Consider the following 17,219-nt stretch of genomic DNA (forward strand, 5'->3'; position numbering starts at 1 on the left):
TTGAAAAACTGCTAGGTAACATCTTAGATCAAACGATCAGAAGTGATTTACCTACTGGTACTAACCATACTCTTTTCTCATACCAAAGCAGCATTTTATGCTTTTCAAATATTTGCTTTTTTACTTCCGAGTAAGCAAACACTTGGAGGGGGGATTACTTTAAATAATCCTAGCAAAACAAAACTTTTCTACTTTTTTAAAAAGGCATAGCTAAAAACTAAACAATTCGATATTTATTTTTAGCTTTAAAATGTACAATGATGATATTGATCCATTAGTTCGCCACATATTTCCTTTGCTACTGAAGTGTTATAGGCACTGAGAACAACAAAATAAGCAGAAACATAAAAAAAAAACTAAGACACTCCAAAGTATCACTGAGGCTGGGATATTTCAGCTGAGCCTCCATTGTCCATTGAAGGATACCGGGCGGAGGCATTTGAGACCTAAAACTGCTCTAAATATTTATGAAAATAAATAATTTTTCCCAAATGGTCTTTGGTGAAAACTCTAGTTAACATGACAGGTTGTTTGCCCGTGTATTTTCACATCGTAGTACTCTCCTTGATGACTCCTCAGTTATCTAACAACCTAATAAGCACTATAGTTTTATTACTTTAAACATATTTTCTAGTTTTACTTTAATGCTCACAATATGTATTATGTATAGAACGTGTGTGTTATGAACATCTGGAAGTGGGTTAACTGTCATGCAACAGTTTTACATCTGCTTGCTTTGTAACTTGCCATATAGCTCCTCGCGTTACCCTCTGGGTATGAATTCAAATCCTTTCATGCATTTTTATTCTGTTGTGCATCTGGAGAAGGCAATGGAGCATGACTTATAGTTGGAAAATTCATGCTAACAAATGTTAATTGCTATTTCTACTAAAAGTAAAGCAGGATTTATGCAGCGTTTAATAATCTTTCATGTATAGAGCCGCCTACATTTATTATATGGAGGGCATGCTGCTAATTATTATTTTTTAATGTTTCCAAATGAGCTGTGCTAATTCCATCCCATAGCATGAGATGATTTTTATATGATTTCTGGTATTTCTCAAAAGATAAAGGTAGTTTGTATTGTGCTGTTTCCAGTGACCAGTAATATTCTATTGGGGAAAGAAGAAGGAAAAAAAAAAAAAAAAAAGAAGAAGAAGAAAAAAGTGTCTAGAAGAACCATTTAGCTGCCATTATATGGCAAACAATTTGCTTTCGAGAGCAGAGCCTAGACAATTAAATTATTTGTATATGTTTTGCATTTCTTTGTTAAAAGAAAAACAAGAAAAGATAAGAAAAATAAACAGAATATATAAGGTAAAAAAATACCCTTTTTTTTAAATTCAAGGGGATGAAGTTCTAGAATGGAATGGTAAACCCCTGCCGGGAGCTACAAATGAAGAAGTTTACAACATTATTTTAGAATCAAAATCAGAACCTCAAGTTGAAATTATTGTTTCAAGGCCTATTGGGTAAGGCTAAAAAAACTTACTTCTTAAGTTTAGTAAATTACATGTATTAGCAGGGTTTTTAAAAGAAGTTTATACATTCATACAGTACATGTTAACATGGATAGTTTTTTCTTCAAATATGGGCATACATTTTAGATTTTTTAAATCTCTTAATTTTTAAACTTGAATACTGAATTTCCTTCACTACATTTTAGAAGCTCCACAATTTAACAATTTTAGTATCAAAAAGTATGGGTATGTATTTTTCAGAAGTGGACTATAAAGTAAAACTATTTTATTTTAATGGTAGAACTATTTATTTTTATTAATTCTAAATTATTATAGTATTTCCTTAAAGGGAGTCACTGACAAACTCATCTTCTTGTGATATTTAAAATAGTAATCATTTCATACGTCTACATGAACTTTTTATTATTCTACTAAGAATGGAATATTTTTTCTATATCTTTACCCATGGGTAGTTCCAAATTTTATTTAAAATCAAGCAAGTTTGAAATATTTAAACATTTTAATTGGCCATAATAATTGGTATGATATTTTTGAAACTCCAGTATTCAGCATAATTTAATTATCTACAGCCAACGGGATATTTTCTCTATCTGTGTATAGAGTTCCCATATTGGTAGATTTTCTTAACAAATCCACAGAGCCCAGAACATTCATTTTGCCTGTCTGTAATTTTTTGGAAGGCATTTTGAACTGTCTCATTATAGTTGGCTTAATGTTTGAGTATATTTTTGGAAATTATTCCCTTTTTTGTATTCTCTAAAATATTATAGAGCCATTAATTTAAGACTTTTTATGCTGGAAGAGTAGTAACCTTAAATTTTTGTTGTTCTCATGAATATATGTCAATGCAAAACATACCAGAAACTATAATTATCGTAATTCTCAAAGAACTGAAACTGTATGATCATATATTCCAAAGAAAAATATATATACAAAACTCTAAAATAAAGGCAAACTTATAACCAATTTTAAGTGGTGATTATTAAGAGTAAATATTGAAGGCATTTGCAGAAGTATTGTACATTTCCATGCAGATTTATTAAAAATAGTGACACTATATAATTTATGCTAGTTTTACATGACGTGTTTTAGTGCTGAGGTAAATATGAGGCTGGAAAAGAGGTAAGTAAATTGGAAAATGAATCAAAAGTATAAAAAACAAAATTTAAAATCAAGCATTGTGCACATTGCCAAATACTTTCAAATATATAGTGGTTTTAAAAGTAATCAGCTAAAACACCATTGATTCATGATGACTTAAAAATAAAAAAAACTAACAGACAATTAAAGTGGACTGGAATAACATTTTCATTATATTTACTATTGTGTGAAATTAATTTTAAAAGTATTATTTGCATAGCCACACCTAAACTGTCATGGATTGTGGAATTCAAAGGAATATGGGAATACAAAGCTTATATTTAAATAAAAATCAAATCTGGCATCAACTTTCCAGTTAATAGGGAAATGATTAGAATCTTGGAAGAATCATTCTAGCTATATTTAATAATTATGTTTAATGTAGTTGTGCAATTAAAGCAGAAAGCAGATATTTATTCATAGTTTTGTGGGATAGAGATTCCAAGAAGCATTCCAATTATAATTTACGTGCACATTGACCAGCATGGTCCAACAGACATCAGCCGTCCTGAGGTACTGCCCACTTTTGCCAACCTACCTTTATGCTTATAATTGTTATTAAAACTATTGTACCACCTTGTTTGTGAGCAGAACAATATAAGAAGGTTTGTGTAAATGTCAAGTGGACATTTATGCATTAAAATATTACTGAAGCAATTAACATTAAATATATTTTAATTCAAAATCACCTAAAAAATTTTTTTATGACTTCGCCACAATTCTTCTTTCACAGACACATAAAATTCAAAGCTTGTATCTGGTTTTGGAGTTCCAAATTTAATTTTCATAACTGACTTTGAGGCTGATTTTCAAAGAAATTGTACTATCTAAAATAGTATCATTTCTAGATTTTTAAGAATTGAATTTTATTTGCTTCGATGAATTCGGGAGGAGGTAACAGAAGATAAATAGTTGGTTTCTTGTGTCTTATGTATTGAAAATTAGTCTAATTATTACATAAAATATATATTTCATACGAATTATTAGTTGTACATAAATATATAATAAAACATATTTATAAAATACACAACACAGGGTGAATTGTCATTTGTAAGAGGTATAAATTGTAGGTGGTTAGGAGAATTACTTTGCACAAAAAAGTGAAAATGAAGAGTCAGGAAAATCATCAAACGGAAAATGAGTTTTGTTTCAGTTCTCCCCAAAAGTGCAAAGAAAATCAAAGTGAAGTTAGTTCACAAGGTAAGTGGTTAGAAATTCTTAAATAATATTCTGATAATTTTATTGGGACTAGCTAACTCCAGTCTGCTTTAATTTGTCTGTTAATATTTGCATATTGTTAATCTCCTTAAATTGATACTAAAATATCTTGGAAAACAGAGGTTAAATAGTTTAATACAGTATAATTTCCAAACTAAGCTGGTCTAGGGTTCTAAGCCCACAGTGGATAATGGGTGAAGCTGAGGTCATATTAAATATTTATTCAGAACAATTTGTGAGTGTGTCAGGAGTGGGTGTTCTCACAAGTCACTTTCTAATCATCTAGTAAATGGCCATATATTTAGCTAACTTCAGCATAGAAATATGAATCTCTGTATAAGGTTATATATGTGTATATCAATTATATATTCACATATATAAAATATTTTGGCTTTTCTGTTGCAAGCTTGAACCGTTTTTAATTTCCAAAGCAATCCATCCTTTTCATTTTTTAACTTTGCCCACGATATTCACCATATTATTTTATTATCAAGAGATGTTTCCATCCCTTTCCTTCAGTAAACTCTTTCAGATGTGTTTGTAAAGCATACTACTGATTTGTAAAATATGTGTCATTTTGATTTTCTAGAATTGAAATAAAATATTGCCTTTGACATTTTTTATTTCCAAAACCTGCTGTTTTGGTAGTAAAAATATTGTGGTGATTTTAGCCACAATATTATTCTGATTGTTGTCATGTTAAAGTGTTTTGCTATTAAATATATAAAAACTTATTTTTCCTGCAGTTTTGATTTTTTGTGTGGTGTTTGACATTCATGCACATTGGAAATTGCCTTTATGGTAACTCCCGTCCATTTCCACACCTGTAAAGACCCAAAAGGGTTTTCCACACCACTCAGTGTGGCTGTGATTGCCTCAGACGGGGTGGCTTAGCTAATGGGATTTTCACCATACCCTGTTTCTTTTAGTGACATTCCACGGATTCCTGAGAGCTCCCATCCTCCACTGGAGTCCAGTGAGTATAAGATTTACTGTCTCCTTTAGTTATTTGATGTAAATGAGTTGGCAATCATGGCAGTCATGGGAAACCCAAAGGAGTTCTGCTTTAAGATTTTTCTCTTTCTACTCTGTGTGTGTGTGTGTGTGTGTGTGTGTGTGTGTGTGTGTGTGTGTGCTGGAAAAGGCCATTAAAATCCATAACTGACTTCCTCCCCTGGCGGGCGGGCGAGGCGGACCTCGGTGGGTGTGCCCTTTAACAACAGCCAAGAACTCTGGTGCGCGAGCACTGTCCCAGGTCTTCAGCAAGAGGATTTGCTGCTGGTGTTAATTTTATTTTGTTGAGGCTGTTCAGTTTGGCTTCTCTGTATCTATTGATTGCCCTTTTTGAGCAAAATGAAGAAGGTGTTTTTATAAAGCTTGGATGCCAATGAGAGTTATTTTATGGTAACCACGATGCAAGGCGCTGTCAGCGTGTCGGGGAACAGCTGGCGGGCGCGGCGCTGGACAGGCTCGGCTGTCCCCCGCCCCGGGGCCCAGCCGCCAGCCCCACAGCTAGTAAGTCTTCTGTTTAGGCTCGTCTGACGTCTTTCCCTCAATTATACTTTCAATGACCTTTTTGTGCATCTGTAAAGGCAAAACAGAGAAACTCACAACCTAATAAATAGCGCTCTTTCCTTCACTCGTGTATTGTCGCCCCTTCCTCGGTCTCCCCAGCTGCCTTGGTCTTTTTAATAAACTCGTCTCCCTTCCGTCAGCCACCGCTGTCCTGCAGCCCGTTTGCAGAGTGGATGCACTGAATACAGGCCTGACAGACACTTTGGGGGGCTTTTTATTAAATTGAAAACGCTGTTCAATACAATTAAGGTGTACTATGCTGCCTCTCGGCAAACCTAACGATCTCAAGGGTTCATTCGAGCAGGTGAAAAAATTATAAATAGACTTGTCTCCTTAAAACGGAACAGGCGGAACCAAGAAAGGAGGGCCTTTTAGCAAAGAGGGCATGCCCACTGGTGTTAGCAAGCTGTTGACTTTGTATAAAAAAGCTAAATAAAAAAGAGAAAAAAAAAGGAAAATTGAAATTGTATATTTAATGAATGAACATGTACAATTTACCACTGGGAGGAGGTGGCATTTTGTCGGGTGAATCTTAAGTGACTTTCACTGATGTTGATATTCATTGTGCGTAGTTTTCTTTCAGTCCGGCCTTTTCCTTTGGAGCTGACGCCAGCTGCGTGTCTAGTTTTGAGTGCAGTAAAATAGAATCAGCAGATCACACTTATTTTTCATCCTTTTCCAGTATTTTTTGTTTGTTTCTGTAGCAGCAGTGTACACCAACTCTTCCTGTATATTGCCTTTTTGCTGGAAAATGTTGTATGTTGAATAAAATTTTCTCTAAAAAAAAAAAAAAAAATAGACAATTAACCAAAGAAAGCACAATGATAACTTTCTAGGACTATCCCACTGAAAGTAGGTCCTACTCTTATGGATGCCATTGAATTATGGTTTTATACCAGTAACAGATGCATTTAACATATCATGAAAAATATGTATTCTCCACACCTAGGTTACAAATATGTTACTAAAAAGTACTTGATTTTTTTTTTCTCATTTTAGGTTCTAGTTCCTTTGAATCTCAGAAGATGGAAAGGCCTTCCATTTCTGTAATTTCTCCAACAAGCCCTGGAGCTCTCAAAGATGCGCCACAAGTCTTACCAGGACAACTTTCTGTATGTGTCTTTGGTACATGTTGGAGACCATTAGTATAAGCTCCCTGTTCTGAGTCTGTCTTTAAAATGTGTGGCTTTCTTTGAAGGCCGTGATATAGTCAGAGTCATTTAACAGCATAATCTACTTGATCAATTTTCATTAATTTATTAGATTGTTCCTTTACTCATGTATCTGGAAATAATTATTGAATGCCTACAGTGTGCTAGATGTTCTGAACAGTAAGTGATAAATGATAACATAAAATAATAAAGTATCAATTATTTTTTGTGTGCTGTATAAAAGTTTCTAAGGTAAATAGTCGGTTAGATGTACTAAACCTAGAGAGTCATGTTCTGTTTACTTAACAACCTCATGAGCCTGGATCTTGAGAAACTTAAATTGAAGATATTTTTTTAACTTCTTAAGACCTTTGATGAAACTCTTGATTGCTGATATTAGTGTGAAAAAGCTCCAGTTTTCTTCACTGTTGTTTTATATGTGATCTGGGAAAAGCTGGAGTAAAGAAAACATGGCTAATTATTAGGAAAAGCTACATTTCTTCAGATTATGGTAGAATACAGGACATTTGTATTAATAACTAAAAGAAAATCTCGCTTCACATTGTTCTATAAATAGTTGATCATTTGCTACTTTGGTAATGTGTGAATTTCTATAGTCTGTTTTTGCTGCTCTTCTCTTAGTTTTAATTAAACAAAGAAGGTAACTGTAAGTTTGTTGTGATTTTTGAAACCCTTCCTGGTTTTAGCTTCTATTTTTAGTAGGTTAAAGATCTTTGTCTAGTCCCTGTGCTATTTTATCTGCCCTGCCGTCTTTTTTATTTCAGTGTGTGTGGGAATCTCTCATACACTCCACCTGTTTCAGGTTTATGAAAAACACACCTCTGGTATTAATTAGGAACAGAGGTATGGATTGATACAGATCCGGGTTTGAATTCTTAATCTACCCCTTACTACTCCCATGTTAAATTAGCTTATTTTGTTCTAATGACTCTTAAATGTATTCTGATCTATACCTATTAAACAACTTATAATCATAGTTCTTATTTAACCATAAGCCCAAAACTAACTTCTACATTAAAAAAAAATAATAATAAAGTTAACATTGTCCCCTGCCAGAACAAATACTGCACTGACTGCGTTAGGAGTTTGCAGGTAATATTTCAGTGTGCCATTTTCCTGGCTTTTGTTATTCAGGTATCTTGTATCTTAGGAGAAATACCATTTGGCCTTCACTTGGTTTAAAGGCGTTTATGCATTGTACCTTCCTTTGTTCCTTTCCCCTTCCCTCATGCAAATTTATCTGTAATAGGTTAATTATAAAAATTAAATAGGAAAAAAATACCAGAAAACAGCAGTACCTGGTGTACAGAGGCATACAGTAAATGCGTTTCCTGATGTCTTCCAAGTTACTTGCGTATATTTTTCCCAACATCAAACATTTTACTTCAACTACAGTTGGCACTGCAGAATGCATTTAGTCATGCTCTAATCATTATTAAGATACGTATAATCACCAAACACTTGCACTTAGCATTTAAAAACAAGGATAATTATTTCAATATCCCCCCCTTCCCTTAGTCTTTTCTAAAAATTTTATCATTAGTTTTATTCCATCGCATGATATAAGAGGCCCGCGGGCCTGCCTCTTGTAAGTCACACTTAAAATGCATGAAAAGTCAAGTTTTAAAGTGGTTATGCTTTCAAGTTGGTATTCTTTGCAGAAATAATATCTATAATTCAGTTGTATTTTACAGTTTGAAATTTCCTCCCTCAAAAATAATTTTAGTATTTTTTGTGAAATTATAATACCTCGTGATTTTTACAAATGCTAATTTCTTTCTCCATTGCTCTTAGGTGAAGCTGTGGTATGACAAAGTGGGCCACCAGCTGATTGTCAATGTTCTGCAAGCAACAGATCTACCCCCAAGAGTAGATGGGCGTCCCAGGAATCCCTATGTAAAAATGTATTTTCTTCCAGATAGAAGGTATGGAATAATTTTAGAAAAAGTATGCAAAAATCTTTGCTAATTAGAAAAAAAGTAGAACTTCCTCTCTTGGGATACAGTTTCATATATGTTTTAAAGCTTTATCGAGGTAGAATTGACGTACCAAAAATTCCACATACTTTATATATATTTTGATGAATTTGCACATATGCATACACCTGTGGTATAGCTTTAAAATGTAATAGATACTTCTCTATGAGGGAATAAACTATATTATCCCTAAAAAAATTCCCTCAAGCCTTGTGTTTCTTTAAAATAATCTGCCAATTTTAAAATTGTCCATTACCTTGTTTCCACATCTATTAGTCTTTGACAGCTACATCATTTAGAATGTACCTTTGTGTATGCGTTTCTATAATTTCTATAACTGTAACTGCTGCCTACATTGTAGTTAAAACTAGAGTCTTATTAAACTCGATAGTCTTTTCAGACTTGTATATTAAAAGTTATGAATTAAAGAGAGTAAACATCCCAAGAGCAGCACGGCATGTAACTACAGTAGGTGGCAGCATATACTTGCGTTTGCTTTTGCATTGACAAAACATACTTATTTTTCAGTGATAAAAGTAAAAGGCGAACCAAAACAGTAAAGAAAGTACTAGAACCAAAATGGAACCAGACTTTTGTGTATTCACATGTGCATCGTAGAGATTTCAGAGAACGGATGTTGGAAATAACCGTGTGGGACCAGCCCAGGGTGCAAGAAGAGGAGAGTGAATTCCTTGGAGAGGTGAGGGGTGTCGTGAAGATCCGGGTCAGACGCGTCACGAGGCTTCCGTGATGTGCATTATTATGGCTGCTTTTATTATATTTGGGGAACGGCGCTGATCTAACCTGAGAGCTGCCCTTTCAGATCCTCATAGAGTTGGAGACGGCGCTTCTAGATGATGAGCCTCATTGGTATAAACTTCAGACTCACGATGAATCCTCACTACCTCTGCCTCAGCCGTCACCCTTCATGCCACGGCGACACGTCCACGGGGAGAGCGCCAGCAAAAAGCTGCAAAGTAGGTTAAGGCTCTTTTCAGTTACCAGAAGTAATTGTGTCGTTATGATCGAATCCGAGATGAACATTCAAGGTGTTTTTTCAAATGTTCATTAGAGATCGAAATATTGAAAAATCAGTCATCTATATAAAGAGACTTGGCAAAACCATTTTCTGCATTTTCCCAATGAAAGTAATATATACAATATAGTGGAGTAATTCCACAGCTGAAAGCTTAAAAATTCTCAAATATAATTCTTCGCCCAGTCCTGATGGAGTTGTTCATTGATTGACTGATGGGGTAATTTTTGTCATTATTGGTGGGTTGCTACATAGAACATCTTAATAACAGTATCATTCCTGGATATTTTTAGTATTATTAGTTGTAAGAAACAATTTTTCAAAAGCATTGTAAAATTTGTTTGCTGTTGTTCATCTGGTGATTGGGGAACACATATTTTTCTGTACTTGCTCATTAATTTTTGAATTAATGACAAAATCTCTTATTGAACAGATGAAACTTAGAGGCCTCGTTTTGGTAATCTGGGACCAAATTTTTTTCCTCATATAATTAAATACTTCATGTTAGTGCTTCTCTGATCAATCATTTCCTCAAAATTAATGTTTCATGCAGTATGATGGCTAATTTTGAGGGTTAAACATAAATATTTTATAAAGGGCCCTGATGCCCTTTCAATAATATGAACTCAGTAGAGTTCCAGCCAAGAAAGTTCTCTTTGAACCTTTCCACGCAGCCCCATCCTCCCTGAACTGCAGAGGAGGGCGCATAATTGGGTAGAAAACAGTATACACTTTGCTATAGACCTTAATTAAAAATAATTTGAAGAGTCAAAACACTCTTCTATGAAATCCCCCTTCCTTCTGTGCATCTTCAGTGACTATAAGGATGCTGAGAATATGTTATCCTTGGGTAACAAATATGTTTTTAAACATCAGCTCTGCATTAACTTTGTAGTATATATATGTATAACTGAATCACTTTGCTGTACACCTGAGACATCGTAAATCAAGTCTACTTCACCAAAAGTGAAAGTCTTGAGTAATAATGTAATTGGCTTTAAAAAAAAAAAATGTGACCATGTCCTCCACGTTTCCTGACCCGAGCGGACACAGAGGTATCTGTTTGCCTTCCTGTCGTGCAGGGTCCCAGCGAATCAGTGACAGTGACATATCAGACTATGAGGTTGATGATGCCATTGGAGTGGTCCCTCCAGGTGCGTGGGGGATCGTGGCCGGCTTCACTGTGCTTCCGTGCTTGCTTTCCTGCCAGCTTCCAGACTTCCTTGGGCCCCATATTGGAGATTTAGAGCACGGAGAAGTCTGGATTATACTATTCCATGGTGACTTGTCTTCCAAATTATTAAGAAAGTTTGAGGTGGACTAGTAAATACTTATTAACATCCCCACTTAAATTAGGGTCCCCCTTAGAAGCTAACGAAGTTAAAATCATCATTTCACAATGCTCTGAGCAGAAATGAAAATACGACTTTTGAAAGGATAGAGTTAATTTTTTAATACAAATTCCATTCTCCTGTGTTTTATACTGTATATCTATGACTTCGCTTCCTCCGTTTCTGAAAACAATGTAGCCTTCCATGGAATATACTGAGACAGGTGCATGGCAGGGTTTAAAATTGCATGTGGCATGGCTTAGCTTTTAACGCTTTTGTGAAATGCTCAGCACTGATTATACCTAGAATGTGTCTGTATGTTTTAAAATAAGGAAATGCTTTAGAAAGATTCAATATTTGTTTGGAGTCAATGTCTTTTTGTCATTGTATAAATTAGTAAAGTCTTTGTGACATTGTGCAGTTCAGATCTATGTTTCTCATCGGAGTCTAGTCAGAAAGTGAGTCAAACCAAGTAGTGAAGACGTATCTTCTTGGCACTAATCCTGTTCCCTTTATTTACTAATGAAGAGTAGGGAGATATTCAAATAAGAAGACATTAAAGAGAAAATCTTGGGGTATATAAATATGAGCTCTTAAAGACATTTCTTTGGGACAATATTGACAGATGTTCCCTTAATTTACATAATTTCTCAGGTGGGGATGCACTTAATTTGAGGGCAATGATTTTGGTAAAGTCAATAGACATTACGAAGACTAGTGACTGAGGTCGCAATTTAGAGAGATACATACGACTTCATTAAAACTGGGAGAAAATTATGGAGAGTTCCCTAAAATTAGGCTTCATTTGCTCCGTGAAACTCAGAGAAAATATCGTCTTTGATCACCGTATGAAAGTAGCAGATATCTTAAAAACAATAAATCTGGTTCTGTGCATATCTGTGTACTTAGTTAGGTATTACTCCTTGATATCAGACCATCAGGGAGAGTTTGAAATAATAGTGGGTAATTGTGGATAACAGTTCATGTTTTGCTTTCTGAGTTTGTTGATTTATAAAAGGATCAGAATAATTAGGCACACTCTACCCAGAAACTTTCACACAGAATTTAATAGAATATTGTCTTTATGGAATTGAAAGGGGGAAGGTAGTTGTCCGTGGTACCCATTTGCATATTTAAATAGAATTCAGATGATTCCTCATAGGAAAGGGGTCTTGTCAACAAACCTTTCTAACAAGAATCTTGGCTGTTAATTCGCCTTAATGTGGTCACTTCTAACTCATCTGAATAGAATTTACTTCTGTGGGTGGTTCTCAAAGGCTATTCACCTAAAATTTCACATTTTTATGATGAGGCCAGATAGCAAATGAATGAATGAATGAATGAATGAATGAACGGCTAATTCAACAAATACTTACAAAAACGATGAGTTTCTTCTTTATTCCCTGAGAGACCACATGGGTAAGAGCCAAAATGGGAAGTATAGGATCGACTGCAGTGGTGTTAGTGTTTGGAACCACCAAAGAACACTGAATTCTAGATATATCTGTATTCCATCCTGATATAAACATATGATTATATATGTTTATATCAGGGATTATCCTTTTACCATAGAGAAGCAGTGTCTGAATTGTCATTTCAAATGATATCCATTTTTATTTAGCATTTAAAATGTAACGAGGCAAACTTTTAATAGAATATAACTAATAAATTATGTAAGCCAATCAGTAATATTTTATGTTCCAGAGATTTCTTCATAAATTAATAAAGGAGATAATGGAATTTACTTATATTTTAAGGGTTCTCTTCAGTGATTCAAAATGTATATATGGTAGCTTCCAAAGATATACATGTGTGGCAAATACCGTAAAGCAAGACACACAGTAATAAACAATACATTTTAAATAAAGAGGAAAGATAGTAAAATAAGGGCAAGAAGCTAAAATAAAGTGAGGGGATAAGTTAATAAACAAGTGTGTTGATACATTACCAGATATTCTAAGAGGCTGATTACAGATTTCCTAGTGTCCAGTATAGAGAGAACTTTGTTCACGAGTGGATGCCAGGTAGTTCTACGTGTGTTCAACGCACTCAGTGAAGCTTCTGGTTATGTTTGCTGAAGAAGCTGGAAAGTGTCATTTAGATGTTCTACCGCAGCTGGGCCTTGAACTTCCTAATACCTGGCTTCTCTAGGACCACAGGGTTCTATGTTCTCGTTTGATGTATTACCACCTTTAAGCAGTTGAGACCTCCAGAGCTGCATCTTACTACCTTTATAGTTATCATAGCCTTATTGTTACTTAAAATAAGTAATTTCAGCTGCTTAAGAAGAATAAAAATAACCACACACAGAATGCCCTCATCTGAGCCGAGGCATCTGGCAACCTCAACTTTCAGACTATTACTGCAAGTTCAGAAAATGAAAAAAACAACAAGAAAAACAACCCGATAACTTTGAATTAACTGAAACATTGAAATGAGCATAAAATAGCAGTTCCTTCTTACCTTTTTTCTGAAGGCAGAAGGCATGTTGTCAACAATAAACTAAACATAATATAAAAAAATGAACTATTATAAAAAGCAGGGAAAGGCCTATGAATGCATATTAGGATAGGATAAAAAAGACATTAATCTCTATGTAAATACAAAGAATCCAAGAAAAAAATTAATTATACCCTTTTACAGAAGATGCCTAAAGTCTCTAAAAGTTACTTCAGAATAACTAATTATTCCAAATCTAAAAGTTCCATTTATATACCTTGAATATTCATTGAAATCTTGAAATGGTGCCCCCAGTTCAATACTGACCTTCCATAATTATAATATAATTGATACCAAATGTTTTCAAATGATACCAAATGGTAATTTAATATGTTTTAAGTAATTCAGACTTTGGATTAATTATCTTTAAAACAGCCACCATTATTTTTTAATATTGAACTATGAAATAACTTTACTACATGTAAATTTAGTTGGTATCGTTCTAGACTTAATATTACAGTTTGTATGTCTGAACAACAAGGAAACTTTTACATGAAATTCAAAATAGTACCCGAATCGCTCTTATTTTTGTCATAAAATGAAATTATAAATTATACCACTTATGTTTATATTATTTGGTCCTTTACCGATGTTTTTAGAGAGTGACAAAATGGCTGAGCTTCTTTCATGTCAAAATTGTCAAATTGGCCTTTATGTAATGTTTAAAGACCTTCCGTATATTCTAAGCTTAGTCAAAAGATTATACAGTCACAACAAATAAACTACTGGGGAATTTAGTCTGCCTTTAATAATAATGTTACATGGCATATTTTAAAAATAATGTGGGAGTTGTCAAGTAAATAAATGAGCAGCAGTTCAAGCTACCTTGTTAGACTTAATGTTTTCAAGGTTGTGTACATTTCATGTAGTTGTAAATATCATTATTTTTCCTTTGGCCACAGAATTTTTTATTTTCCTTCCAATAATAGCAACAATGACCCTGTGAAAACATTTAATTAAACTGTTACTATGGTTTGCTGTTTTATCTTAACTAAATCAGAGATCATAGAAACCTTTTGGTTTCAAGGGAGAATGACTTTTAGAATTTAATATTTTAAGTAACTCTATTAACTTAATTAGGTTACTAACACATTTGTGGAATAGTTTCAGATGTCTGGGGTAGATTTGATAATTGTTTCTTTTGGAGGCTTGATTTGTTCTGCATTATTGCCATAGTCAGCTCCACCCATACCCTATTTTCGTTTGAAAATTGCAGTATTATCTGTGGTCCTCAAAATTCACAATCAGTATTTGTTATAGTGAAGACCTGCTGCTCTTCTTTGTCAATTAAAATTGGTGTGTTAGCATCTTTATTTTCTTATTAGCGAACCATCTGAAATCCAACTAACATAATTTATCCTTTGGCAGAAAAATTCCAATAACATTCGAAGAGACACTAAATTTCTAAGCATTGACTTGTATATGAGTAACAGTTCACTGTCAAGTGCTTGATTTGTGTTGCTGAAAAAATCACTCACTCATTCCGTAAACTAGTATCCCAACTCATCCTGATGTCTGAGGCATCAGCTGTCATATATTTGTCATCAGTATCTCCATGGTAACCTTTGAGCCAAACTGTACCCGGTCCTCATGCATGTGTATGTTACACTCTGTACATATACTTAGTAGTTTCGACGATAAGGCTGGTAATACTGATTGCATGGCATTTATCTTCATAGGTCAATGGCCGCTTTCCATATCATTTGATGTCTCCACATTAGCACTGACACTATAGAAGAATACTGACTCGTTCTTTGTGTTTACTCTTGCCAGTAGGTTATAGGTCTAGTGCTAGAGAAAGCAAACCTTCAACATTAACTGTGCCAGAGCAGCAGAGAACAACGCATCACCGCTCACGGTCGGTGTCTCCTCATCGTGGCGATGATCAGGGGAGGCCGCGTTCCCGTTTACCAAATGTGCCATTACAGAGGTAGGCTTCGAGAAGAGCTTAGCATCCTTGATGGTACTCTTTATTATAATACAGTGCAAACTGCCACAAGACTCTAACAGAAATGAAATAATGGTTTGGTCAATCAAGTTATTTTTTTCAGAATCCTTTGTAGGCAAAATGCCTTTTTATTCATTACCCAACCTATGCAACATTCTGTTCTCTAATCTCAGGTAATCTCCCAGGGAGTGGAAGAAGTCCATGTTGCAAGCACAGTTTTTGAATAACTGTCCTGTATTCGGTTTGCTAGTTAATTTTCTCCTGTTGGGAGAAATTGTATGGTAACAAATTAGACCTGTGCAGAGAAGTGGCACAAATGATAAGGTGAAGAGGCAGGATGCATTTTTAAGAAATTTGGTATTGTCTCTTTGAAGCACTTTAAACGTTTGGAAGAGCATATAAAACGGAAGTTATATCGTGCTGTATTTCATCTCACCCTGAAATACACTTCTGAAATTTTCACTAAGTATGCAGATGAAAATCATGGTCCTTTTTTGATGGAAGTAAACAAAGGAGGTTGGAGAAATACAGCACAGACAAAGCAATGGTAGAGAATAAATACCTTTAAAACAGGTATTTGGTGATGAGGCCAGCACTTTTCAAGCCGTGTCAGTTATTGGCCAATTACTGTCCATTCTTTCCTGTTAGTCTGTCAGCCTGTTTGGGGAAGGTGGTACATTGTGATGCATATAAATTTTTGCAATCATTTCAGGAGTTTAGATGAAATTCATCCAACAAGAAGGTCACGTTCTCCAACCAGGCACCACGATGTGTCCTGCAGCCCAGTTGGTCACAGACCCGGAGATGTGGACAGTCAGTGTCTATCAGAACAAGACAGGTATTTGTCCACGTTATGATCTCAACACTGTATGTCTTCTTTGCTCTGTTTTCATCTGTGATAGGTATCTTGGCATAGTACAAAAGACAGGAAAAGTATTTCATCATTCAAAACTGAACTTCTCCCAAGGAACGACTCTTAAGATATTCTAATAGAAATGCAACTCTGGGAAATATTTGACTAATATTATATTGTCATAAAAGGTGCATTTTTTTTTAAAGAAATCAGAATTTATGTTTAGCCAGTTTTAAAGGTACAGTTTGTTGTTGACTTAGATACCAACCTAAATTATAGAAGGGAGTCTACCTAAGCAATTTTCAAATATTTTATTTTTTGTGGGTTGCAGTCTTTGGGATATTATTTATGTAATTATAAAATTATGGTTTTTCTGCAATAAAAAGTTTTTGGGTACAGGTCATCTGAAAGACAGTTACTATTGCAGAGTTTCTGTGAAAACTTCAGCCGTAATATTTTTTTAGTACACCTACTTCTCATAAAATATGGTTACCTAAAATGCCTATAAAGTACAAAATATTGAAATGGATTCTTTCTTCTATGGATGTGTACTTAGGCTTAGTTCTGCATTTATTTGATGTTATGACTCCATGGTTCTACGTGCCCACGGACTTGCACCTCAGACCAACGCCCTTGCTGTAAGATGGGCCTGACCACAAGCTCGGGATCTGTTTTGGGTTATTAGAATCCCCAGCTGGTTGAATCGTGTCTTCTGGCTTTTTGAAGTGTAGAAACTTTTAGGGAAGGGTAGGGAATGAGGTTGGTACGCAATGATTGATTCTTGCTGTGTGGTCAAGGACACAGAGCTCAAGGAGAGCCTCTTAGCTCCCTAACTGTCACCCTGCTGGAGCCATGACCTTCAGGAGATGAGGTTGTGGTACTTACTGGGACAGAGCACTGCTCGGAGGAGGGGGTCCCTGCTGTTCAGGTGGAGTGGAGTCAGGTGAGGGGTGCCTTTGATGACATTCACTGGGGCCACCATGAATTTAG

General features: G+C 34.9%; 1 protein-coding gene across 38 annotated transcripts in view; it reads left to right on the forward strand.

Moving 5' to 3' along the window:
• RIMS1 (regulating synaptic membrane exocytosis 1) overlaps nt 1-17,219 on the forward strand; it is a 463,886-nt gene that overhangs the window by 300,609 nt on the left and 146,058 nt on the right. For 21 of the 38 annotated variants that reach the window (XM_024133008.3, XM_024133018.3, XM_024133010.3 and 18 more), the window contains 9 exons: nt 1,349-1,472; nt 4,769-4,815; nt 6,414-6,526; nt 8,381-8,511; nt 9,091-9,262; nt 9,386-9,539; nt 10,681-10,752; nt 15,205-15,358; nt 16,089-16,214. In XM_024133008.3, coding sequence (XP_023988776.1) covers nt 1,349-1,472; nt 4,769-4,815; nt 6,414-6,526; nt 8,381-8,511; nt 9,091-9,262; nt 9,386-9,539; nt 10,681-10,752; nt 15,205-15,358; nt 16,089-16,214 — 1,093 coding nt within the window. Of the gene's footprint in view, nt 1-1,348; nt 1,473-4,768; nt 4,816-6,413; nt 6,527-8,380; nt 8,512-9,090; nt 9,263-9,385; nt 9,540-10,680; nt 10,753-15,201; nt 15,359-16,088; nt 16,215-17,219 lie in introns of all 38 variants that reach the window. The other 17 variants (XM_024133005.3, XM_055087651.1, XM_024133006.3 and 14 more) reach the window with 1 other exon arrangement.

This window comes from Physeter macrocephalus, chromosome 10 (genome assembly GCF_002837175.3).
Source record: "Physeter macrocephalus isolate SW-GA chromosome 10, ASM283717v5, whole genome shotgun sequence".
NCBI classification, from domain to species: Eukaryota; Metazoa; Chordata; class Mammalia; order Artiodactyla; family Physeteridae; genus Physeter; species Physeter macrocephalus.